Here is a 27,254-nt window from a genome sequence, read left to right on the forward strand (position 1 = left end):
ATGTGTGTGTGTGTGTGTGTGTGTGTGTGTGTGCGCGTGTGTGTGTGCGTGTGTGTGTGTGTGTGTGTGTGTGTGCGACCTAAAACTTTCCACATCCCTCGGCCTGATTCTCTGCTTTCTGTTGCCAACACCGTGCTGTTAACACTCCCTCTCTGACATGCCACAAGATTTCCTGGCCGATACCACAGAGCCAAAGGCCTGCTGGGTAATAAAGTAAAGCAGAGAGAGGGAGAGAGAAAGCTGACGGTGTTGAAGGGAGAGAATTGAGAGGTGAGATGAAATGTGTGTTATGTGTATGTGTGGGGGATGATGGGACTTTAACGTGAGAACACTCGGCCTTCACCGTTCAGGTTCTGAGGGCCTCTCGACCTCACGTGAATGACTGCTCATAGTCAGATGACACTTTCCCACAGGCCCTGACTATACTGTAGAGCACACTATAGCTGAAGTGGCTGTAAGCATGTTATTGTATTTGAAAATGTATTAAGACTACTGATCCCATTCTGCTGTTGCAGCAATTTATTTATGCAAATTGGATCTACTGCACAAGTGAAAAAAGTTCAATAAAGCCTTTTGTGGCTCGAGTCAGCATCTGATGGTGCTGAAGACGTCAGGCTTGAATAAAAGAATCTGGAGGAGTTGGAGGCTGAGGTAGACCTGAGGCAAAAACAGTCACATCAGATTCTGCTCTGATCCGGAGCCGTTCACTGACGGGAGGAGAGCTCAGAGATTACTTTTTAACTTTTGGGATTAAAAAGTGGATTTATCTTCACTCCTGTTTATCAACCTGACTGCAGCAGGGATCTGCTGAGGAGACGTTACTGTAATGTTGACTGGTGACTGGAGCCGGGTGGGAAATGTAGTTTATTTAAGAGATTACAGAGAGCAGAGGGGAAAAGAAAAGAGAGAATCACAGTCACTGGGGTGTGCTGAATATTGCTAATATATAATTTAAAAACACACACACACACACACACACATACACACACACACACACACACACACACACACACACACTATCCTTGTGTGCCATTGCTGGCTAACATTAGCTCACAGTTAATGTACTAAAGTAATCAGGCCGTATGCGTCAAACTTGCTTTGCTGGCGGTTAATACACCATTCAGCAACAAGCACTGCTGATGAAAATCTACCTGGCTCAGACACAATTGTTCAGTTTTATTCATCTTAAGTTCATCTTGTTTGCAAACTTCCCTAACCCAGAACAAGTATCAGCGACCTAATGAAATGCACTGTTACCTTGAGTTAACATGGATTTCTCTGGTTTGAACATTGTTGGAAACATTCAGGATCATGTAAATACACAACTCAACAAAATCTATAGCAAAGACCAAGGAGTGTCAGACATTTTAATGCTAATTCCTACATATTATATCTTTAAACTGTCTATCATGAGTCTGACAATGTAATTGGAGTGCAGTGCTCAGTGGTATGAGACAGGACACTCAGCTTTGTATGAAGACTGGAGGCAGGTTAAATAGGCTGCCTGTCCAAAGCAAAAAAAAAAGGAATTTTTCCTGGCCGGGACAGTGACTTCCTCAAAATAGTTCCACCATGTAACCAAGTAACAAAATAAAATAAAAAAAATCAGTAAAATTAGTGATTCATTTACCTTTGGACAGAGCCAAGCTTGTTATTTCCCCTTATTGTCTTCAGGTTTCTGCTGAGCTAATCAACTGCTTGCTGTTGTTTCATATTTAGCGAATGCTGACATGAGAAAGGTATGGATTGTTTCATCTAACTCTAGGCAAAAAAACATGAAAAGTCTTCATTTCTGAAAATGTCAAACCAGTTCTCTAAAAACAGTTGACAGGACTTTATGATCAGTTCCAGTGGAGGCCGGTGAGGATGGCACAGGAGTGATCTAATCTCCCTTTTCTGTGCCAGGGAGGAAGCACGCAGCAGCATTTTGAACTATCTAAATCTGAATTATGCAAAGTGGAGGACTTGTGCACACACTGGTTGGACAGACTGACATGAACACTTGAAACAGCGCAGCCTTGCAACACGTCTTCATCCATGTGAAGCTTTTAATGCTCAGAGTTTGTTTCCACTTTGAATTCAACTACAGTACATGGTCGTTTGTGAGACTACAGTCAGTGGTGGTTGGCCAACCTCTCTGATACTGAAGTTTCAAAAGGAGCTGAACACTGAAAGCTTCATCAGAGCTGTAGTAGTAGTAGTGGTTGGATTGTATTAGAGAGTGCAGGTGCTTCACCCTCCTGTGTCCTGCTATTACTGTCTAATGTTGGTCCAGTCTTAAGCTCAAAAGCCTGTGCTGACTGCGACTATTTTCCATTCTCAGAGAGCTGTAATCAGACACTTCCCACAGGAGCACGAAGCATGTGTGTGTGTGTGTGTGTGTGTGTGTGTGTGTGTGTGTGTGTGTGTGTGCGTGTGCGTGCTGAGACACACCATAACAGCACCTGCATGGATGTAGATAACTGGGTTAGTAGGGGATAGATATCAGGTGATACAATAGTTTACATCAAGGCGTATTTCTGTTCCAGTTTAACCTCTGAAACTTCATCTTTAATTGAAGTTCATGAAATAATCAGGCAGTTATCATGAACACTGAAACATAATAAGGTGTGAAGGCAGCTGGTTGATGATTCATCTTCTCGTTACTGTTTACAAGTTCCTCAAATCACAAATAAATCACGCTGTGAGTGTTGGTGGAGCAACACCACACAACAGCCTATAACTCTACCAATAGAGTTACAACGAGTGGTCGATCGAAAGGAAACACAATAGGTGCAATTACTTTGATGATCATTTAATTATTTAAGTGACACACATTTTACAGTTCAGGCTTCTTAAAGGAACAGTTCACCCAATAAAGGAAATCCAGTCATTATCTACTCACACCCATGCTGATGGAAAGAACAACTGAAGCAACTGGGGACTTAAAATGCAGAAAAAAAAATCATGAAATGGCTCCAAACAGCTCATCTGGCACAATCAAAGTCTCTGAAAGACCCCAGATCCTCAAACAGATGTTATAAGCACCCTTTTTTTTAAGCCAACATTTTCGCTGTAGCTGCTGAGCTAAAAGTGTTAGCGCACACACCTGGTCTGAAGTGGATGCACAAGCTCGAATGTGCGTATATGCACGTACGTACGGCAGTCCTATGGAGTAGTTCTGAGTGCTAACGCTTTAGCTTAGCAGCTACAGTGGAGATTACGGCTCAAAAAATGGCTGTAATGTATTTTCAAATCAAGCTGGGACCTCAGGGCTTCCAGATAAGAGGATTACACTAGGATTGTTTTTTTTTATGTTTTTTGCTTCAGTTGTTTTATTTGCGTTTTATAACAAGTCCAGTTGTGAATGCTGCAACGCTGTTTTGCTGTGAATGACTGAATTTAATTTTTTTTAATCAATAGGGAAAATAATCAAAAGACTCATCGATAATGAAAATAATTGTTAGTTGCAGAGGATACACATTTTCATATACCTCCTATGCTACAAATATACAATGTAATGTAATGCTCACACACACTCTCTCTGACCTTCTGTTTGACCGATATGACCCCCCACCCCCACCCCTACCTCCACCACAGAGTGAAACGTGACCTGCATTCACTCTACGATGCTGCTAATTTAAGAAACACACTGAGCCCGCTTGCCCTCAGTTTAGCACTTTAACGCGCGCGCACACACACACACACACGTTTCATCACCCCAACAGTTATCAGCTGATGTTTACATGTTGGACGGCAGATAGAAGTGTAGCTCTTACTGACAGTCTTCTGATACTCTGAACTTTTAACCATCTCTAGACAAAACACTGGAATTTTTTTGAATTTGAATAGTTTACGGTGGTTGAGCATCACCAACTGTGCTAACAGGCGTTCATACTCTTGGATTTCTGAGAGAGAGGATGTCCAAATATGGAGCCAGCCCAGCTCACCAGTGACAGGAAGTAATTTAAATGCCATCAGACGTGTGCAGTTCTCAGTGTCAACAATCAGGGAGCTAGCCTGGAATTACTTGGTACTTGCTAATGACAAGTGTCTTTCTAAAGTGCATTGTAGTCATACCTCTTTGATTGGCTCTTTTTATGGTATAGGACTAATTTGCAACCAGTCAACATACAGTATATAACCCTGTTTTGACCTCTTACAGACCGCTCTCAAGGCAGACAAACAGGTGTTACCTATTACCGCAAATAATGCTTGAATTTTATTTAGGCATGTCATTCCAAGTTTCAAGGCTTAAAGGATAAGTTCAACTAAAATCGAAAATTCAGTTTAATCTCCTCAGCCTCAGTGAAGTTTCGTGGTCCAAAAAAGAAGAGAAGTAAATTTGGACTTTTTCCAAACTGACTTGAAAAGATGTTATTTAAACCCACCTGCCTACTTATTAATACAACCAGGTGTTTTCCTCTTCCTTTCACAGCACTGAGATCTGGATTTCTAAGTCAAACTGGGATTCTTTCAGTAGCCAGGCTGCTAGTGGTAGCCATGTTGCTAATGCTGTCATTGCGACAGTGGCCGGCAACAGTGATAACACAGGGAAACTATAGTTTGAAACGTTGTCTATTTCCGCTTTAACAATGTTTATGAATATTATTTTTATCTTAAGTTTGCAAGTAGAAGCCAATTTTAATTTAATGTGTGACTGTAGAGTCAGGGTGTCACAATTCTCAGGTGATATTTAAAAAAGAAATATTTACAATACACATACAGTATGATAATATTGTGTTAAGAATCCGGTGCCGCTGGATTATTCCCCTCACCCTATTGTTCATTCCTTTTCAAAGCAGGTGACGATGGTGCACATTATTGCTGGTTGCTACCCGCCATGGAAACAACTAGCTAGGTAGCTACAACCACAGCTACACCACTACCACTGCTGTGCAAAATCATGTTGGCAAATGACAGACGACGACTCTACCCACACCTTAAAAAAGTTAGCTCTCCAGTGTGGGAGTTGTGTACATTTTCTTTTTCTTTCTTTACATTTTCATTCTTCTCTTTTAGATATTGCGCTAATATCTTTATCATTAATCCCTCTGGCCATGATAATCATATAATGAAAATTAACTACATGACTACTACTTCATTTTCAATATGTGTTGATGCAAAGGATTTCAACTTTCTGTGAACCGCATCAACAGTGTCAAATGTGTGATAGAAACACACATGAATGAACAACAAGGATATTATGATTTGTGTTATTATTTGATGTTATTATCAATTAACACTCTGCTTGCTGTAGAAATAATATTCAGAATCCACTTTATAAAGTAACAGCGATAACTTGAGACATTATTCAACACCGGGACCACTTTATTGCATCACATTAAGTTGTTGTTAGGTTCATCCTAGCAATTAGTTAGAGAACACTAAAGTCAGGATTACTTAAAAGCAGTAAGTATGTACAGGAAAATGGTCAAACATCAGAATGGAGCTTTGCATACACATGTAAGCCACGAGCAACACTAATGTCCCTGGCAAAGAATGTTTTTTTATTGTACAGAATAATCACTCGCGACATTAAAAATCAGAACTGAACTGTATCAGGATTTAAAGACAACTAACTGTGAATGTGATTCCGACTTGAACTATCTTGAGAGGAAGTCAACCGATAAAAAGGAACGTGAAAAGGTAGAAAAATGAAAAAGTCTCTTGGTTTTTGTTTAAAACAAACATGATGCAGATGCAACATCTGATTGGGAGGGATATTTCCACTGTTATTTTTATATGTTAGAAAAAAATATCCAACAACATATGAATTAAAATAAATTAAAAATAAATTAAATTGGAAAAAACTAGTAAAAGACTTGTGGCATTACAGAGCAACAGGGGACACAAGCACCTCTGTTCATTAATCATACGGTTTGATCTGAACGCTCTGACCATCCAGTGGAGGCAGCAGCTTTCCTCCATATCCGTCAGCCTGAAACAGGGCTTTAGTAAAATTTACAGGTGGAGCTGAACAACAAAATGCAACTTCAGTTTTAAACAAGAGAAACCAGGAAGAGATAACAATTCACTGGAGCTCTGGCTGAATGATAAAGTTGTAAATCGCAAAACAGAACAAAATAATAGTGTAGAAAATGGATCCAACCTGACTTAAATAAAAGAAAATAAAATAAAATTAAAAAAAAAGAATCTGGATAACGCAATTCAAATAAATCTTTAAAATGCACATATATGAGAACTAAAAGTAGTAAATTAATTCTAGATTATTCATCTCAGGATTCATGACCTATGAGGGTCGTCACACTACACTACGTGCTGTCAATCAAACATCATTTGAAGGGAAACAATCCTGAAATGGCACCAAACATAAATTAAATAATGTAGAATTTATTTACTAGATTTTTCTCAATTCAAATATTTGTGCATGTATTTCCTTGTAAGTTAGGCTTGGTCCTTCACAGGTGATAGGATCATCACTGAATTAGTACGTTACGGTGGTGCTATTATGGCTTTTGTCTACATGTAGTTACAGTTTTATAGAAGAATTTACTTTCATGGTTTTCTTAAGGACGGATCAGTTAACGTGTTAGCTAGAAGTAGCTCTGCCAAATTGTCTTGGGCAATACATCTAAAAGTAAAACATTTTTTTACAAAATCAATATCAACACTTTGCGAAACATTGCTAAAGCAGAGGAACATTCACAATAACTGTAGGTCATCATGAGAAGAAAGCAGGCTGTGAGTATTCATTTTCTACGTCTGCGACAAAATAAAATCAACAACTTTACAAAACACTGGTTTTAAGTTCAAACTACGTGAGCAGCATCTACAAATCGCAGTGATGGCGAGCGTAAAAAATGAAAAAGAAAGCCTATCTCGGGAAATTGTTTCCACAGAACAACAAACTGTCCAGTAACAACTAATTCAACTTCACAGAGTAAGACTTGGTCGAATGATTTAAGGAAGCTCAAAGCAGAATCCAAATATCCTTCCAACACGACGAGCGGTTGCTCGGGCCTCCACAGCACTTTGACAGTGTCAGTATCTGTTTGTTTGTCCTTTATGTAAGACTTCTGACATCACGTCCACAGCTGTCAACAGAGAAATCCTCCTGTTCCCTTTTACTCTTCGTTTACTCTTCGCTCACTGTTCCTTCATCCAGCATCAACGTCTCAGCAGAAGACTAATAAGTATAGTTGTAAACTTGCAGGAATGTTCTGTGCAGTTTGTCCAAAAAACAAAAAAAACAAACAAATCTTCGAGTCCACTGCGATATGAAGGAAAAACAAAAAGATCTCTTTTCATATTATGTCTCCCTTTAGTTTGACTTCAACATGGGAAATCCTTGTGAGAGGTGTCAGTTCAGAGCAGGTCCCTATATTTTGATGTGCTTTATTTCACATTTTCTTTTTTTCCCCCTCAGAGCAGTGTCATCTTCCTCCCAGTGTTAGGACCTGTGGAAATGTCAAGGGAGTCTTTTCTATACCTCCTGGACACGGGACAGAAAACACGGCCAGTGTCAGTGATCCTAGAGATAATTTCTCCCTTCGCTAAAAATCAGTCTGCCAGAATGACAGCAAACTCACAGTATGTGCCACATTGTTCCTTTGTCCTTAAAAAAGGAGAAAAAACTTTGCTTTTTTCTCCAGGAGATGGAACTTTCTTCCATCATTGTCCTCTGCATTAAGGCTAAAGGAAAAATCTGTAGCGTCCTTGAGGTCATAGGTCTGTGACTTTGTTTTCTACAGCTGCTGCAATCTGTTGGAGCCTGTAACCGAGCTGCATCTTCTGGGCTGTGGAGTCTTCTTCCAGGGCCGTGATGATCTGACAGGGGATGGAGGAAGTTGGATGAAAATCATTACAATTGTACTGGAATTTTGGGGGACATCAATATAACTGACCATTTGCTTACACAGCAACTATAACTAGGCACAGCAGATCAGTAAGGAATGCATTACACTTTTTAAATTTGGACCGGTAACATCATTGTATTGAATTTGCCCCATATTACATAAAAAGCTCTGATTGGCCCAAGACAGACCAGCTCAGACAGAAATCTGTCTTAATGGGAGCAGACCAGACGTATCTGCCGGAGCAAACAAAAAGTTCGACAGGCACAGCAGTGGTAACAAAGGGATGCAGGTCTTACAGTTGAAGAGCTAATACGATAGTGTATTTTTAGCACTTAAGAGAGTGAATGAAATGACTGTACACGCACCCAGATGCATCTAAACCACAGCACATCAAATCATCCAACCCCACAGTCGTGTTTTTGTACTCTGGTTATACTCACTTGATCATAGTACTTGTTGATGTACTTGTACAGCTCATGTAAAGCCACGAGGCAGTTGACCTCAGCAGTATAATTCTGTTTGGGGAGAGTAAAAATAGAGAGGTGAAGAAACGTCAGCGGGCGGAGGCTGTTAAGAACTGTAGCGGTTGCCATTCATATTTTATTTAACTCCACAGCTAGCTTGTTAGGCACCCACCCAGGTGGTGGGATTGTCCAGGTCCTGAAATGATTTGTGCTGAACCTTTGCCTTAAAAATTTATTTTTGCAAAATAGGAAAACAAGAGCGGGTAACGTACACGAGAGAGTTCTGCTAGAGCAGAGTTCATCTCCTGGTCGCTGGCGGAGATGGTCTGACGGATGTCTGCATAGTACCTGAGAGAGCAGGAAAGAGTTATGTAGTGAGAAGAAAGAACTGCAGTGGAATTTAAGGAAATATAATGCCTCAAGGTTCTTGAATCCCTTCATATTTTACAGCAGCTGTTATACAATGTGTACTATGTACAGATAGTCTGATGTTAAATGGCTGTAATACAAACAGAATAATGGTACTTGTATGATGAGCAGAGCTACTTTTCTTACAGCAGAGGATGTGTTCATAAGGATCAAGACTCACTGTTTCAAATGATTTCACCATTTACATCAAATGTACCAAAGGTCACGACATTTTAATGATCGTAAACATGTCAATTATTTTACTAATACAGTTAACAGGAACCAATACATGCTACGTCTTTGTCACCAGTGTAGAAAGTCCCCAGACTCACTTAAAAAATCATGCAGTTTTGTGAGTTGAGTTTGGAGAAAGCAACAATCATGTTTACCATCCTAAAGAGAGGTGGACTGTCTCTGCTCTTTAATACAGAACACAGTTTTCTGCAGCAGTTATCCTTTTTAATGTACATTAGACTAATAAAGCTTATGAAACAGGCATATTTGTTACATAGAAGTCAAGTCTAGTGAAGCTTTAATACATCACCAGTGTAATCTGCAGGGTTTAATGTGCAGCAGACAGCAGTAAGTGTAGCAGTCTGCTCTCAGACCATCCATGCATGGAAGCCTCGCAGGCTTAGTCTACCCTCTGTCTGCCCACTGACAGATTGTCCTCGGCCTCACTCTCCCCCTCCTTCCCTCTCCCCCTTCCTCACTTCTCTCTCCTCCAGTGTTTTTTATGCCTGGGGGTCAGTGGGGCAACTGGCTGCCATATTCTTACCTCTCCACCATCTGTTTGTAGCGCGGGATGTCTCTGGCGTACAGCAACTTGTTGATGGGAGAGTCCTGAGCAAGGAAGACAAATGGATAGATGTGTCCTGAATATCACATAAGACGGGTCATTCAAAGCCACCGTCCTAATATGAGATGATGTATTACAAATACCTACTGATTTTATTTCCCTCTTAGTGCTCGTATAGTGTTTTGTGATTTGTTTAATAGCAGAGCTATAGTGGTATAGAGTTACACGGTTCTGTAATATTGGCAGTGCCTTAAAGTGATTAGCTCACCCGTCCCAGCTTGTGGTCAGCGATGGTGCAGGAATCCATGAAGGTCTGGGCGATGACGGAGAGCACAGCATCCACGTGGTCTGAGGTCTGCACGTCAAAGATGAACTGTGGGTTCTTCAGGATATTGATCCAGAAGCGCAAGGGTAAACTGTTTGGACAGACAAGAAAGTCGATGCACGTGTTAACAAAGATCCACTGATTACAATGGATATCAAGACAATGTATTTACTGTATAAACAAGAGGAAAAGAGACACCTTAATAAATGTTTTGTTCAGGTTCAAGGATCTTTTATATATATATACACATACAAACATATATATATATATATATATATATATATATACACATAACATCCTCTTGGTAATGCGTACTGTATACGCGTTAGCATGTGAGTGCTTGGACTTTCATAAATTGATAAAACTGAAGGAGTTCAGTGAGTAGCGGGGTGAGTGTGGCTGTGGCTCAGGAGGAAGAGCGGTTTGTCCAATAATCGGAAGGTCAGTGGTCGATCCTCAGCCCCTTTACATGTACAAGTGTCCTTGGACCAGATACTGAACCACAAATTGCTCCCGACGGCTGTTCCATCGATGTGTGAGTGTGTGTATGAATGTTTCATGGTAACTCTGCCACCAGTGTGTGAATTTGTGTGTGAAAAGGTGAATGCTGACTTGTGTTGTCCTTGAGTGGTGAGTAAGACTAGAAAAGTCAGAAATAAATGCAGTCTGTTTGATTGCAGGATGACTGGCTGTCAGTCACTGGTATTTGATTTCGCCATGTTGGTTCATGTAGCAATGATGATGCAGGATGGCAGAGGGAGAAACGATCCAGTAAATGAGTTTCTTTGCCGTCCGTATATCCTCATTTTTACTTCTCTTGGATTGATGCAATAAGTCACTGTGAGCACAGCTAGAACAGAACTAAAAGGCAACAAGATGGATAATGTATTAGTACGGATGTATTTTTCTTCTCTGCCCGACCACATGAACCAAAATACATTGTGAAAGTGACTGAAATAACCCTTTGATTAAGAGTTCAAGAGCTCTGGTGACATTTCCAGGAACTCCTTCAGAGATGTTTTTGATATTGTTTCATAAAGTTGTGGCATTTCACATGAATCTTTGCGTCATTGTAGAAATACGTGTTCAACTGCTGTCCATATGTTCTGTGTGGGCATGCTTTGCTGACACATGACGTTCTTAAAGCGTCAGATGAAATTTCCCTTGCAGTGTGTTTATATCTTTTCTCACATGGCGGCCCACCAGAAGTTGGCCTGTGACCCATTTCTGGCTTCAATCCCTGTCTTCTCACAACCAAACCATTTGTGAGCTGCTGCTGCTGCTAGCCCGTTACCTGTTGGTCTTCCAGATGTGGATGGTCTCAGGGTCAGTGATGTTGTGCTGCAGAGCCTGCTCATCCAACAAGTCGAAAAAGTATTTGACAGCCAGAGGTACAGGGCGACTGGTGCTGAGGATGGCGGTGAATAAATCATCCACAAACTTCTGCAGTGTTCCCTGAGACAGAGCACACAGTGAAACTGATAAATAAACCGCATGTTTACACAATCAAGCTCACAGTGGGTTATCCGCTCATTTGTGGTATTCTCATAACTGCCGTTTGATGTAATTGTGATTATTACTTCACTACTACTGGCTGGTTCTCTGACATTACTCTTTAAATACATCCAGTCAAACTTTGTCTCCCCAGCACATTCCATAACCCTTACTCTGTACACTAACCTGTTCACTGTCACATGTTATAACAAGAGGGTGTAACGATACATGTATTTGTGTCTTCATCATTGCAACCTCTTTGTCTTAGTGTCTGTATGTTTATGTTCCATCACCTTCTATACCACTCTTTGTTTTGTCACATGATTTCACCAATTCAAAAGATGCTTTCATTACAGGAGCACTCCACTGATTTAGCACTAGGATCATCTAGGATCCGGTTATAACAAAATATACTATCCTGTTGCATTATAGGAAATGTAGGATCATCTTTTTTTAGAGCTTGAGTCATACCAGAGACTGACGTTAGGATATCTCGCTCACTGCTGTACAGATAATGACTGTTTTTGTTGTTGTACCACTTTAACCCTTCTCTGACTAAACAGTGGAGCCATGACTGAAATTCATACTACACCACTTAGAGTTTTCCTTATCTAATATACTACATATAATACTTTCATGCCCACTGCATTTTTCACACCATGCTTATCAACATGTGTTTACTGTGAGAAAAGATCAGCAGGATGTGTTGGGTCAACAGATATATTCAAGATGAATATTTCATTTGTTTTAAATAATGCAGACTCACACTGGATCAAGACTGATGATGGTTTCTTTGTGAAAATGTAAGCTCAAAATAGCACAAAGCCATAGTCATGAAGGCTGCCATGTTCACACCCTTTTAACCAGAGGAGCTTCACTCACTATAAAAGACGAGCAGCTCTGTTACTCTTTATGGTGCAACAGCCTCTTGGAAGTTAAAGGCAGTGTTAGCTGTCTCGTGAGTTAAGTGTGGAAGATTATCCAGAAGTAAAAAGAAGACACACTTCATACTTTGTGTATCTAACATGGAGACTCCACCACGGAGCCACAAAACATGCTCATCCAAATTGTCTACGACGCTGCCTGTTACCTTTTAACACAATAAGTTTGGATCGTTCATTTAAAGAATGTGACCATCTAACATGTGTGGTACATGTAAATATGCAACACCTGTTCAAATCAGAGTGACGGAGCAGCATGTGTTTTACCTTCATGGAGAGCAGTCGTGTGAGGTAGATCTCGGGGATGGCCTTGGCCCTCTCGCCTCCCCTCTCCCTCACACTGCCTCTCCTGTGCTTGGGCAGCTCCGACTCTTCGCTGGCTTTCACCAGATGCCACAGCCTCACTCCTCCCTCCTCCCCGTCATCCAGCATAGGGGTCTCTGGTAGGAGGGGACCACAGTGGTATTAGTATATTTGTCTTGGCTTGGTGTTGTCTATTTCTGTTGTCCGTTTTACTACTACTTTTATTGCCAACTCTCAGCTTCCCACTGCAACATAACACACCAATACACTGTCAAACAGTGACCTCTGCTGGTTATTCAGACTCTGTTCAGCCTGTCAGGAAACACATGACTGCATAATATCTGTACTTACCAACATTCACTTACAAAGTATTTACATGTACAAGCTGTTAAAAAACATCTAGACTGATTTATTTTCTTCGTTCCGTATGTATGTTTAGCTGCTCACAAAATAAATTAAATAACATAATACTTTGACCATGTGCTTAAATTAGTCAAATAATAAAGCTTGCTCTGTATTTCACTGATTAGTACCTTCAACAAAAAGGAAAAGAAAAGTGACTGAGATAAAATCCAATCTGTGTAACTGTTGACTGTCTGGCTGAATATGAATAGTAGAGAATATGACGGGGTAACAAAGGAAAAGTAGAAGTCAGAGTTACATCTGACAATATTCCATGATTTTTCTTTAAAAACTAGAGTCTGTATATATACAGTAATGGAAGGAGGCCAAGATGAATGAAGAGTTGTTCCGAAGTATAAAACAATCTGGAAAAAAGCACTCTTGGCCATTTTGCGTTCATGTTTAAGACGCTGCCTAACTTCAGACCCTCATGTCCCCGTCTCTTAAGTACTGCAAAGTAATTTCTGCTGCTTGAAGTTCCTACCTGTTCATATCTAAATGATGTATTTGTGTTTAGTGTGTTTACAATCCACAAAAAAATGACTCACTTTCTCCAGGCATGTAATCATGGCTGTCATGGAGGTGATGCTTGGTGTTCCTGGGGACGAGGGCCACTGTTGCTCCATCAGGGACCTGCATCACACAGTTATATCACATCTTTCACACTTTGGAAAAACTGCCTCAAACATTTAGAGGAACATCTAGAGGAGTCTAGATAGTTTTCACAGCTGTATTCTGCACATTCATGGTTGATGTGTGTGTGTGTGTGTGTGTGTGTGTGTGTATGTTAGTGTTTGTGTGACTTGCTCTGACCTTGTAGTGCTGCAGTGTATTAAGACGCTTCCATGAGCCTTGTACCACTGACGTCAGGTCCTCATCTGATAGGATTAGGTGACCTGCAACACCTGCACGCCATTCTGGAGAGAATATGTTTATATGACCTCTTGTTACTGATTATCATTACAATTAGGTGAGACTTTTTTGTATCCTAATCACGTTATGTCGCTCCATGTATTCCAATACTCCCCAGGCCTGCCCAAAAGTTAATGTGAACAACTGCTCCATATGACTGAAAGCCCACTAATCACTACAGTCACCTGCTAAGGAGAAGCAGGATGTTGTAACACAAACTGGACTTACCAAGATGTAATGAGTCAATGTGTGGCCTCTGTGAGAAGGAGGTTCCCTTCCATGTTTGCTCCACAAGTTTCTCCTTCACTTGAGTGATGGTGTCACAGTCGAGGACTTTCGCAGGTACCGTCTGGGTAGTAGTGCCTCCAGTGGTGGCTGCAGCTGGCATCACAACATTTAAGGTCTGGACAGATCAACAGGAGGATTGTTTGACGGTGGAAATACTGCGACACCACTAGACAGAATTTCAGTGAGTGTGTGCCGTCGTCCATATTGGTTTGAGTTAAACTTGTAAGCTTTATTTAGTCACTCAAGTTTGAATTCAGAAAAATAATCAATAAGCTATGACATTAACTATAATAAATATCATGAAACAGTTCATGTTAATTTGACCCCTGCTTAATGTAAAACAATTTATTTTGGAATAAAGAAAAGAACTATGCAAACTTAAAGCCACCAAAAATGACAAAAAAGAAAGAAAAATCTGCTTCTTGAGTAAAATACACATTTTACAGACTCTAATATTGTTAACATATTAACTCTGCCTGTGTTAATAAACTGTATATTGTATCTCTGTGTGTCCTGACCAGAGTGCGGTACTCCACGTCCTCTCGCAGCAGCCGGTTGTCATTCAGTGTGTACTTGGCTTTTCCCGTCACAGCGTCCACAGGTCCCTTGTCCACCTGGTGCTTTATTGCTCTGAACAGCATGTAGAACGACTCCCCTGCTGATTCCTGGCCAAGAATAAAGACGGAAGGTCAACAATGTCCCAACACAACAGGATTTAATTTAAGAGTCACTCAATGCGTGTCCTGACCGAGCTGTCTCCATTACGTGTGAGCAGCCAGGATTGGCCAGCCTGCGTGTGGACGAGGCCAGAATGATCAACTGAATTTCATTTGTACTGGCTTCAATAGAGAGTTTTCATAGTGATACATGTTTTAAATGAGAAGTGTTTCTAACTGGCTTAATATTTATCAAATTAAATTTGAGACATTTTAAGACGTAGACGTGCTGTATTTCTCTGAATAAGTACAGGCTTTTGATGCAGATTTAACCTTCACTCACTGATCTCTGGTCAGGTTTAATATACTAGCATACATACCCTCAGAAAGGTAAACAGACAGATTGACATCCAGTTTGTCAAAAGCTTTTCAACCACTGATTCCGTTCTGGAAAAAGAAAAAACACACATGTAAACAAACGATGTATGGATGGAGAAAGTGTCAGCGGCCCAGCGCTGAAGATAAACTGACCAACTGAGTTCAGCCTCACCTCCTGAGCATCAGTTTGGGGTTCTTGGCCACATACTGCTCCACCAGATCATTGAGGAGTGTTTTCAGGATGTCTGTGAAGTACTCCAGTTTACCATGCAGGGCTACAGTCAGCAGTGAGGCCACATAGGCCCGGTCCCTTGGAGAGAATGTCCGCTGGACCTCCAGAGTGTGAATAAACTACAGAGACAACAGGGATAAGAAGATTAAATCATACCTTGGTGGATTAAATTGTACCTAAGTGGCCGACATCAGTGTGTAAGGTTGAACAATAAAATATCACCCTTAAAAAAGCCTGCCACAAGCTCAGAACCACTGCTTTTCAGTATGTATAGTACATCAATAATCTCCATCTGTTCAGAATATCAAATTAATGATGTATGCCCGTCTCACTCTAAATGTTTTAAAAGACTGTAACTATGTACTGTACCAATAGATACAAACCTTAAGACCTAACTTCCTGGCATCAGTGTAAATGGGCACAAAATCATGCGGATGAAATTAAATACTTGGGTGTTACCCTTGATCCAACTCTTAACTTCAAGAAGCATAGAAAAAAACTCTGAAATTTAACCTTGCAAATTTTAGATATAAGAAACTCAGTTAAGGCATCATATTCCTACTTGAATGCAATAATTCATTTATGTTTTTTTTTTTATATTGTACAACAAGTTGGTCTCAGGCAGGTAAAACAGGCTCGAGACCACCTGAATCATTGTATAAAGCGTCCTAAAATTTCATAATGATAAAACACATCGGTATCACCACTGTTGTATATTCACCAAATTTACTCACCAGATTGAAAATCTAAGTACTTTGTACTCTCGTAATGTCTAATTTTGGAACATAGCAATAGCTTACATTACATCTCTCCTTTATGTTTTATATAAGATCCATGTTTATTTTCTCCATTGCCCTGTTCAACTAAAGATGTATGAAACATGAAGATGTGAAGAAACAGCAAGTTATCGGGAAAACTCATGTTGTGGAAAATGAATTACAGTCTCTACACAAAAAGTGAACATCTTTCCAATTAAAAACATGTCCCCCCACATTAAGACACTTCCTTTGCTGACCTTGGTGAGAAAAAGTTTACTGTTGAGCAGATTGGACAGCTGAACCAGCCCTTGCTCCACAGTCTGCCTTCGACTCTCAGGAACATCCAGATCTCGTCTCAGTGGCGAGTCCTGGTGGCCTGGGAAGAAAATGCGCTCGGCATATGCCCGGTAATCCAGGAAGGGAATCCCTGAACCCACCAAATCACTGGACATGTCCATCATCTCAGTCATCAGGTCTGAAGGAGGAAAAGGGAATGAAGGCATCAGTTTGAGCATCTTCCTTATTTTGGGACAGTGGCTGAGCTGATGTTAAGGTTTGGATCGTACCTGTGAACTCCTTCTTACAGCGATCTCTCACACTGGTCTCCAGGTTCTCCAGCTGGATCTGCACCTTCTTATAGTCCCTCATGGCCTGTTTGCTCTTCCTCCTGACAAATAACAATGCATAGGCAATATTAAGGTAAAGACGAAAGAAAGTTAACAGGAGAAGTACTACTTGAGGACAAACTGGTAAGTCAGTGGAATTGAAGTGAAATGACAAAGTGTTGCACATGTTTACCTGTATATGAGGACTATGATGAGCACAATGAGAGCCACTATGGAGGCTCCCACCCCGACTCCCACCTGAGCCTCCAGAGGAAACGTAGACTGGGCCTGGCTGTCATACTGCACTCTGCCCAGAGAGAAATTCAGATTCCCCATTTTCACCTGGAAAGCACAAATACAGACTTTTTAAACCATGAAGCAGAAAAACAGCTCAGAATGCAATCATATACTGTACTGTTGTTCCTCTACACGGATTCACTCTTAAATCCTTATTCTCCATTAGCTTCACCTGACCAGAGTCCTTTGCTACAGTCCGGTCACACTGACTGTAAATGTGAACAGGTTCTCAGTAACATTAACTCACTGTGAATTCAGGCAGACTGTCCATGCCATCCTGTTTGTTGCTGGCTGTGACTGACGGCTGCTGGGCTGGTGGTTCACAGTACAAGTGGTTGCGGGTCAGGGTCTTCACTGAACACACTCCCTCCCCTATCCGAGCCTCCACCTCATGCTTGTAGATGGCCAGATCCAGGTTCTCTCCCTAGAGGGGAATGATACAAAACGATGCACAGCATAGTCTTATGGAACAAGGATGTATTGACATATACTGAAAAACATAATGAAATATATTAAAAATAATACATTTTAATATACGGAAGTCATTGTCATTTTCATTCAAGAATATATATTACAAAATATATATTGATAATACATTGGTAATACGTAGTAATATGTATTTAAAAATCTCTTAAAGGAACAGTTCACACAAAAAATGCAAATTCAGTCATTACGTGTTTGACTGAAATGGCCGCGTGCAGCTCATCAAGTGTAATCCAAGTGTCCAGAAGCCCTGAGTTCCCAAATGGATTTGAAAAGACGTGACGTTCACCCTTTCTTCAGCTGAAACCTTCACTGGAGCTGTTAAGATGAAAGTTTTGGCACGCACCAGGTCTGCAGCGGGTGCATGAGCTCGACGATGTCTTTTCAAATCAATTTGGGATCTCGGGGCTTCTGGACACTTGGATTATGCTGGACGAGCTGTACTGAGTCATTTTATGTTGTGTTTAGAAGAACGCTGCAACTGTTTTGCTATAGGCATGGGAGTGAGTAGATTATGACTGAATTTTCATTTTTGGGTGAGCCATTCCTTCAAAATAAATTTGAACATATTACTAGATATTACATTTTTGGAATAGATATGGTGTTGTCAATGTAAAGAGCGTATATAATTTGATATATTAAATAATATCTCGCAAGTACATTATTAAATACATATTAAATATATATGAAGACGACACTAATTCAAACACAAGACTGTTTCAACACTTTATATCAGTGTTATATAAAATTAGGTGAACGTATTCTCATAACACTGTTTAATTGACACAATAATGAAATAAACTGCAATATTTATTATGTGTGTGGAAAAGTGTTGTCTTCCTGCACTTCTTAGACTGGCCCACAAACTGAAGTAATTTCTTAAACACAGTTTGGAGTAGAGAGAAGAAGAGAAGTTGGTTTCATCAAAGGGTGTGAGTCCTGACCTCCACAGAGATGATGCTGCCAGGTTTGTAATGGTACGGTTTGCTGGGGTCATTCTGGTTCAGGGAGTAGAGCTGCGGGTTGGGCTCGTAGCTGAAGGCTTCACTCCCCACTGCACTGAAGTCAAAATGTAGGCTGTCCAACAGGAAATGAACTTTGACCCTGGCCCTCCTGGCCTCTGGACCCACGGCAGGAGTCGGACACAAGATGAGGGAGGAACTGTTCACTGTGCAGCGTGACTCGTACTGCAGGAGAGCACAGGAACAGTCAAATTAAGTATGTGAGAGAAATTTTAGTTGAAGGAAAATTATGATCACCGTCACCCTGCTGAGTTTTATATTTGACAGCAGCTTTAAATATTTTTTTACCATATATATTTGACAGGTTTAAAGAAAACTGAACACAGACCACAGAGAAAACAGACCTGTTTGACATGACAGAGTGTTCCCTCAGGGCAGTCGGCCTCTGGGACGATCCTCCTCAATCTCTTCATTGGACTCCGATGATCCCGGTATCTGGTCAGGACTCCTTTATTCCTCCTGACGATGCTCCTTCTCCTCCTCGGGGGGAGAGTGTCAGGAGGACTGAGGGTGACCCTCATTTTGGGCTCCTGGACCACATCCAGGTTCTGACCAGAGACTCGAATGACTCTGCCTCCCCTGAAGAGGAGAGGAGAACAGAAGAAAATCATGGTTGGAAAGATGATTATATTACATGTTAAACTTAAACAACTGACATGCTGGGATAATAAATAAGCCTGTTTGCGTCAATGCAATCTTTTCACTTTAGCGTATTTAGTGAATATTTACTAACTACAGATGTAATTGTCTTCAGTTGAGTTGACAGGAGGTGACTTCTCCAATTGTTCCCTTGTTCAAAGTGTCAGACGGTGCCAGATTATTACAGTCCAAATGTGTTCAGTATGTTTCACAATGAAACTTCTGTACAATTTATTTCAAGTGACGGAGAAAAAATTATACCAGAATACCTGATGCAAGACTTTCTGAGGAAAATCATGAATATAATTGGTGAATTTTAGTTGTTTGATGTTTTATAAAACTTTAAATGTAATGCACAGAACGTCACATGTATTCCTACATATACGTAGATATGGAAGAAACACGATTCAACAACCCTGATTACAGAGAAGTTGGGACACTATGGCAAACAAACAAAAACAGAATGCAATCATTTGCATACTGACAACAGTTTTATGAAGCCCATGTAGTAATCTTTATACAGTCATATGTTTCACAAAGTGGTGAACCTCGCCCCATCCTTGCTTGTGAACGACTGAGCCTTGCGAGGACGCTCATTTCATACCTAATCATGATACTATCACCTTTTACCAATGAGTTGCCCCTGTCCCAACCGGTGTTGCTGATATCAAATTCAGAATAAGCATACATTTGCACAAATGAAAGAGGTTGATGTGGTGAAACATTAAATATATTGTATTTCTACTGTTTCCAATTGTGTTCAATTGAGCCACAAAGGATTAGCAAACAAGATCAGGACAGACAAACATCATCTTTTGGTTTACTTCTTAAGATAGATTACTGCCCACTATCTGCCTTAACTCTTAACTGTATCCAAGACGTGTGAGGTTGAGATTTCAGGGTTTTGCTCTAAAAGAAAAGTGTCACCACAACAATTATACAATGTATATTGTGTACATGTTTAAATTATACTATAGAAATGTATGAATGATTAAAGATTGCTCTGTTGAGACTGATAATTACCTGAGAAAGCTTTTGGACGGAGCAGCCATTGTGATGTTGGGGTTGGGGGTGTAATGATACACCAAACCCTGAAGGTGTCGCTCTGCTCCACCGAACCGCACAGTGATGCTGTGTTCTCCTGTTCTGTTGCTGCCTCGGGTCAGACAGCTGATCTGATCCTCCTGGATGTTCAGCCTGAACAGAGGCAGACATTTTACATTATAACCCCATATGTATATAAGTCAGTTTACACTAAAAGAAAGTCTTAATTCATGGTCAATGAGAAACACTTACACCATACATGGCACTCCTCCAATTAAGACGCTGACTTCACTCGGGTGTCCAGTCCTCAGTCTCTGGCCTCTGATGGTGAGAGATGAGCCCCCCGCCTTGGGCCCTCTTTGGGGGAAGATGCTGCTGAGTACGGGATCCTGGAGATGCAGAGACAAGGAGAAGAAGAAAGATAACGGATGAGTTGAAGGGAGAAAAAAAAGTGTAATCAATAATCCGATACTGAGCGGCTGATTTATTGTGAAGATAAAAGAGACACCAGGGCATTCTGGGAAACACTAGAAGGCTGCCTCACAGTCAGCTAGCAGAACAATTAATCTGCTTGTCACTTGGGCCAATTAATTAAGGCTGTTGTCAAACCTACGGCCCTTTTACTGTAATGTAAATGAGGAGACATGTTATTACCTTATTGCACTGCAGTGTTTCACTTACATTTACAAGGCACAGTTTCAAGTGAGGCCCAATTAACAAAAGCTGGGAGCAGCGAGCTGTCGTTTCATTAATTGGTCAGAAATCTTCAGTGGGAAAGCACTTTTTATGGATAAACAAACACGGACATTAAACAGCTGCTGCAAATTTTTACAACCAATCATTCTCGATGCTTCCTCAAGTCGAATTCGAACGCTGACAGATCACATTTCCATCACATTGTCCAAATGAGGCATTTCAGGATGAGGTTAGAAATATACCAAGGGACTCTCCCTCTCAGAGAGGGCTTGATGCGTCTGTTTTGGTCCACACCCAAGACCGATTACTGTGTACTCATCCATAAAGCTGGACAAAACTCAGGGGGAAACATTCAAGAATTCAAAGTAACTGCTGCTTGTGAAGTGGGTGTGAAAATGCCCCAGAGATGTCTTTGTTTTTTAAATGCTTGTTTATTTGCTTCAGAATCATTATGAAATCCTGCCAGGGTCGGCTTTTTGAAAGGGTGGAGCAGTTTCTGTAGATATTCAGTGGGTTTACATGCACTTAAAGTGTAACTCCACCGATTTTACACATTATTGTGTCTTTACAGGTCTTTTAGAGTACTACTGCATATGTGATAATTGTAGTATAAAGCCCTTTGTGGCACCAGAGGAAGCTGCATGTAATCTGATAAATTGTCCAGAGTAACCCTTTAGGTAAGCAGGTTATAGTGTGCTCTGGGTCTGAAGACTACAAGTCTGAAAATGAAAAAAAAAATGTAGGGGTGTGGAGTTACAATCTTAAAACTGTGATGAAAAATTCAGACATATTCGTGCTGTGAGGACGAGCTGTGGTCCTGATGGAAGGAGAGAATTCTGATTACCAAATGACCAAAGTTACCTGATTTCTCTGAGTAACTGTTTTTTTGAGTGGTTGCAAACATTCTGACTGTGGCTGAATTTACCTGGAATCTGAAGATCTGTGCAGACAGTCCGAGTCCTCCTCCCCTCACTTTGACTGAGGCCTGGCCGCTCTTTTCTTTTCCACTGCTTGTAGTCTCACACACTATCCTACAAGATAAAGACAGAAGACTGTCACAGTTATAAAAATGGAAACAGAAACATTTCCGAGCAGGCTTTGTTCAGGTGTGCTAACGATGACTTGCCTTGAGGAGACTTCGTATCTGCTGTGGATGACATTGCAGTGGACCCCGGCTACTTGGACTGAGTTCTGGATGTCTTCAGCTCTCTGGCCGAGGTTGGAGCCTGAAATGGTCACAACGGTCCCCCCCTCTACGGGACCAGATACTGGGTCCAACTGAAACACAAGAGCACACCGATATGAAATGTATATCCTGCCTTTTTCTGACATAATGCCTCAATACAATGACAGCGTGACATGAAAATGGTGTCCAGGAGAAATGTGGTTTGATGCAGTATTGTTAAAAGTGGTAAACCGGGGGGTAAAAACCATTGGGACCACTGCTGCACATCATTCCTTATCTCTCTCCCCTCATCTCTTGACAGCAGACATAACAGACAGACAATAAAGACTGAACTGAACGGAACCAAACAGCAGAGTCAAATGAGCATATATCTGAGCTGTCACATACAGAAAACATCCAATTTGTCAGATACGGAATAAAACAGAAAGCAGTCCTGCAGTCAGAACAAGATGACGATTCACATCATTATTATATCCTGCTTTTCTCAGACAGTGACTTCCACCGCAAAAATAAAATAGATAGGAAGTTTATTCTTCAACACCATTTTTCTCTAAAAGCAAAAGAATCCTTAGGAAGTGTTCAAAAGATGGTAAAAACATTCTTACAAAGTGAATGACAGGTGCAGGACAGGTGTGTTGGACCTCATCGGTGCAGGAGTCCTGATACACACAGCGAGAGCTAACGGCACCGCCACACCATACACAGCCATACTTGGGGTCTGCAGTGCGACACCGGCTGCAGTCTGATCGGCCCACTGAACAATTGAACAGAGTCACTGAAAAGAGGCAGAGAGAGGAAGTCTGTGAGGAAATTACATTATTTTAATGCCAAACTATATAAAATGAACCCGCTACTGTACGTAATCAGAATCTTACATCTCCCGCATACAAATGATGTCACACACACAGACACAAAAACAGTCCTCACCATACAGATCCTCAGCGCTGTCGATGTGGAAGTTGTTTTTCCTCCTCACATTGATCATGGCTGCATATTCCTCCAACAAGGCAGAATAGGCATACTGCAACAAGAACAGCAACATCAGTTAAACAGGCATAAGTGCTACTTGTGATATCTTAAATGAGTTGATGTTATGCACACTCATGTGCAAAGCAGCGACAGTGTGCATCAAATTATCTGGTTATGAGAGCAAATGAAAAATATTCATAGAAACACACAAAATGTTGATCAGGAGACGTCAGTTCATAGATTTTTCTTAATATTGCATGCCAATGGGCTATTGGTGTTTTTTTTACCTTTTCTGTTGATTTACAGTCATTATGAATGTTTATTGCATCAGATTGAGACAGAGGAAGCTGATAAATTATTGTACAGCCTGCAGCAAAACGGTGACTCAAACAAGCATGCAGAGCGGGGTGGGCGGGGTCAGTTATTCAGAGCCGGCCAGCTCTGGAGAAGAGTGATGTGCAGAACCAGCCCTTCTCGAGGAATAAACACTGGAGTTACATCGGTTTCTGCTCTGATCCGGAGCAATTAACAAACAGGTGAAGAGCTCAGAGATTACGTTTTAACTCTTGGGGAAAAAGACGATGCATCTTCACTCCTATTTATCAACCTGACTGCAGCAGTGATCCGCGGAGGTGATCTCGATTGTGGGGATGTTTATGTACTGTAAGGTTGACTGCCCGGAAATGTATTTTCCTTTTGATTGTAATGTTACAGAGAGGAGAAAAGAGAGAACCAGAGTCTCTGGCGAGTGCTGAGATTAGTGAGAGGTGGACCTGAGATCAAAAACACACACACCTTTATGGCTAATGTACAGTAAAGTAATCTGTCTGATTGATGCAAATAAGCACCTGCAGTAACGGGAATAAACTTGAATGTTCCTGTGGTTAAACCCAAAACTTCACTTCACAATAGGTGATCACACTATTACACAATTGTTGATGAAAATCTACTGTATCTGACATAACTCCTGGATGAGGTAATGTCACAAAGTTTTATTGAAGAGACTTTTAGTCTCAGTTGCCAACTTCCTTCCTCTCTCTCTGACTCCATCCTGAAAGTTATAACGACAGATAACCAAATGAAATGCACCATTAACTTGAGTACACTTGTGGATTTCTCCAGGTTTGAAAATGGTTGGAAACATTTGAAATGATATAAGTAAACAGCTCAACAAACTATATAATAAAAGGTCTAGTCGGTTTTAGACATTTTAAGAGAGAAATGTTACATTTTATCGTTAAGATGCAGATAAGCCGAGATTTTTGCTGAGTATTTACTATATAATAACCAAGGATGTTTTGTACAAACTTTTACTGTGATTGCAGTTATTTAGTCATGAATATTTAATATTGTTGAAATTGTTTTCAGGGCTTTACAAAAGGCCAGACACCGTTATTTTCAGACTTGTAAAGTGTACACTAAAAGTTTCAACACACTGAGATGATAACTGAGATATTCGCTGACCTGGTGGGGTTTGCAGGTGATAATGAAGACTGATTGTTGTCTGGCATCCGGCTCCACGGAGGCATCCACCACCACTGACTGATTCTCAATGTCCAACACACACTCGTAGTCCAAATTCTCATCCTAAATGTACACACCAGAAACATTCAAGTAGACAGACATACAGAAAATAAGCTTGTTTTCACCTATGTCATTGGGGGTACAGTGGGTGGTACCATCTGATTTTTATTTTGCTGTCACAGTACCCCAGTGAGGCTGCAAAAGCTGCTATTTCTACAGTTTCAATTTCATTAGGAGAAAAAAACACCGAAAGTCTTCACATTATAATGCTCTTTCTGTTACAGTGAACAGTGAAAATCTATCCTAAACCACAGCATGCATCAAAAACCCCTGAGGTCTAGAGCTTTTAATATGAGCCTTTATACTATTATATACTGACACAGAAAAAATGTGTCTATATCTCTCATATGTTTGCAAATCTGCTTGTACTCACTGCTGATGATGAGACTTTTTTGATAATTACATGAAACAAATCCCAGCCTCAAACCTTGTATCTGAAGCTTGATGATGGATATATTTTATCATGTGAATAATCAGCTTTAATGTAATCTGACTCCAATGAGACACAAGGCTGTTGACCCAGTGTTTGGTTACCTTACCTGGAACAGGTTTAGGTGTTGTCCCACCAGAGTGACTTTCCTCTCCACATTGACAGGTAAGAGGGAGGAATCCTGAACTCTCTCCACACACGGACATTCCTGATGACACATTATGATCCGTTACATGAGAAACATCGAAACATAAGGGAAAAGACAATGCTGCTATGCTTTATAAACCTACACATACATCCTGTTCAACATTATGTGGACATGTGAACAACTTATATCATAATGATGGGCATGAGATGGTTGCTCCATGCTGGTAAGACTTTGAGTTCTTTTGTCAGAGACAGACATAACAAGTTGTTTGAACATCTGCTGGAACAAGTGGCATTAGGGTTACAGTAGGTATGCAGTTAAGCCTGGCTCATGTCCCGGTTCATTCCAAAGATGTTCAGATCAGTGTTGCCAGATTGGGCAGTTTTCAAGCCAAATGGGAGGTTTTGGGCAGGTGGACAGGATTTGAGCTGGTTTTAAAATACACTAAAAACTAGAGAGGGACATTTCTGAAGAAACTGAAGTGTGAATGCTGGAGGTTGAATAGCTGATGCTAAACTGCATTGCTGGCCTTAAATGGTTGAGTAATACCAATAATGTATGACAATTGTGGAATATTTTAAGGTCTGTTGAAAAGCTGACGCTAAACTGAACAGCTGGGTTTAATTCGAGGTATGACTTGTTATACAACATGGGGTGAGGTTGAAGGATGCAAAATATACAGCAGGTTGGGAGCTAAACTGCATTGCAATTATAATCAATAGTTATGAGAACACATCCAATCACTCAGCTCACACGATCTGTTGTGTTTTTGCTAATCTGTTTATACTTGCAACATTAGAACATAATTATTTGTTTTTTGATATTATATCTACTTTACTCTGTCTCTTTTTTTCCCTTTCTGCCTCTCTCTCTCTCTCTCTCTCTCTCTCTTAATGCTGTCGCGGCTTGTTGCAATCTACCAAGTTAGATAAAATCTATTTTATTTGTTGAGTGAGCTGTCCCTTTATTTTTCTTTATTTTTGAGGCAGAGAGAACAAATGAAAAATAGTTTTATAGTTGCATCGTACAATGTATACTCATTCTAAAGCGCACTTGAGAACAACTGACTTGTTGTTTTATGTCAAATTGAAAAAATGGGATTACCAACAATTCTGTTACTGCTGTTTATGCATTCATTTGTATTGTTTATTTTAATATCAATATTTAATATATTATATCAATACACTGGAGGTTTTAATCAAATGGTAGATTTTGAGATGTTATTGGACTGAAAAACAGACCAATCTGGCGACACTGTTTCAGATCCTGGGACGATGCAGGACACTCCTTGACTACACCTTGATCTTAATACATTTTGTACAGGACATTGTGCAGCCGAGCATCGTCAAGCTACAATATTAGAGCGTTTCACGGAACTGGAACTAAGGGCCTTAGTGTGAACCATGAAAATAATTCCTCCCAACCAAGACATTACAATTGGTATTATGTGGGCAGACAGCATTCTGCTTCCCCTGACCAAACTTAAATTTGTGTTTCCACAGAAATCTAACAAACTTAGTTGATCCACATACTGCTGGTTGTAACAGATCTGACGTGGGAGTAGCGATCCCATCTTATACCTAGCTTAATACTAGACCAGACTATGAATACAAAAAGCCACTGTAAACAAAATATGACACAGCTAAATCCATCCGACCGCCAACACAAACAACACAACAGCAACAAAACATTAGACATAAATTAAAAACCAAAGAGGGATAATAAGAAATGATGTCATGATCAGGGATTACAACTCTTCTTAGTGTGTAGGAGAAAATGTATGTTCTGCAATAGGGAAACATTATTATCAGCAGCTAGCACTGAATGAGGTGAACAGCAGATGATATGGAGAGGGCCGACTAGTCGATAAGACCTGTCGGGTTAGTGCCTTGAATTTATCACTGCTATCGTCACATCTGAGATTACATTGATTTAGTGTCAGTCATTAGCCTTTCCTGTTGACAAGAGAGCTAATAAAGATAACTGCGCTAC

General features: G+C 40.6%; 1 protein-coding gene across 3 annotated transcripts in view; it reads right to left on the minus strand.

The window, feature by feature from the left end:
• Nucleotides 1-5,257: 5,257 nt before the first annotated feature.
• plxnb1a (plexin b1a) overlaps nt 5,258-27,254 on the minus strand; it is a 71,131-nt gene continuing 49,134 nt past the window's right edge. For all 3 annotated transcript variants that reach the window (XM_084367675.1, XM_084367673.1, XM_084367674.1), the window contains 27 exons: nt 25,224-25,322; nt 24,565-24,687; nt 23,059-23,152; nt 22,737-22,906; nt 22,072-22,223; nt 21,871-21,976; nt 20,502-20,638; nt 20,229-20,402; nt 18,911-19,145; nt 18,489-18,731; nt 17,309-17,485; nt 16,958-17,106; nt 16,726-16,826; nt 16,417-16,634; nt 15,342-15,520; nt 15,172-15,238; nt 14,654-14,800; nt 14,076-14,250; nt 13,749-13,852; nt 13,484-13,568; nt 12,498-12,670; nt 11,090-11,250; nt 9,739-9,886; nt 9,450-9,514; nt 8,536-8,611; nt 8,240-8,314; nt 5,258-7,770 (listed from right to left, as the gene is read on the minus strand). In XM_084367675.1, the coding sequence (XP_084223801.1) occupies nt 7,666-7,770; nt 8,240-8,314; nt 8,536-8,611; nt 9,450-9,514; nt 9,739-9,886; nt 11,090-11,250; nt 12,498-12,670; nt 13,484-13,568; nt 13,749-13,852; nt 14,076-14,250; nt 14,654-14,800; nt 15,172-15,238; nt 15,342-15,520; nt 16,417-16,634; nt 16,726-16,826; nt 16,958-17,106; nt 17,309-17,485; nt 18,489-18,731; nt 18,911-19,145; nt 20,229-20,402; nt 20,502-20,638; nt 21,871-21,976; nt 22,072-22,223; nt 22,737-22,906; nt 23,059-23,152; nt 24,565-24,687; nt 25,224-25,322 (3,738 nt within the window). In that variant the 3' untranslated portion in view covers nt 5,258-7,665. The remainder of the gene's footprint in view (nt 7,771-8,239; nt 8,315-8,535; nt 8,612-9,449; nt 9,515-9,738; nt 9,887-11,089; nt 11,251-12,497; nt 12,671-13,483; nt 13,569-13,748; nt 13,853-14,075; nt 14,251-14,653; nt 14,801-15,171; nt 15,239-15,341; nt 15,521-16,416; nt 16,635-16,725; nt 16,827-16,957; nt 17,107-17,308; nt 17,486-18,488; nt 18,732-18,910; nt 19,146-20,228; nt 20,403-20,501; nt 20,639-21,870; nt 21,977-22,071; nt 22,224-22,736; nt 22,907-23,058; nt 23,153-24,564; nt 24,688-25,223; nt 25,323-27,254) is intronic.

This window comes from Pagrus pagrus (genome assembly GCF_965226575.1).
Source record: "Pagrus pagrus genome assembly, chromosome: 11".
NCBI lineage: Eukaryota > Metazoa > Chordata > Actinopteri > Spariformes > Sparidae > Pagrus > Pagrus pagrus.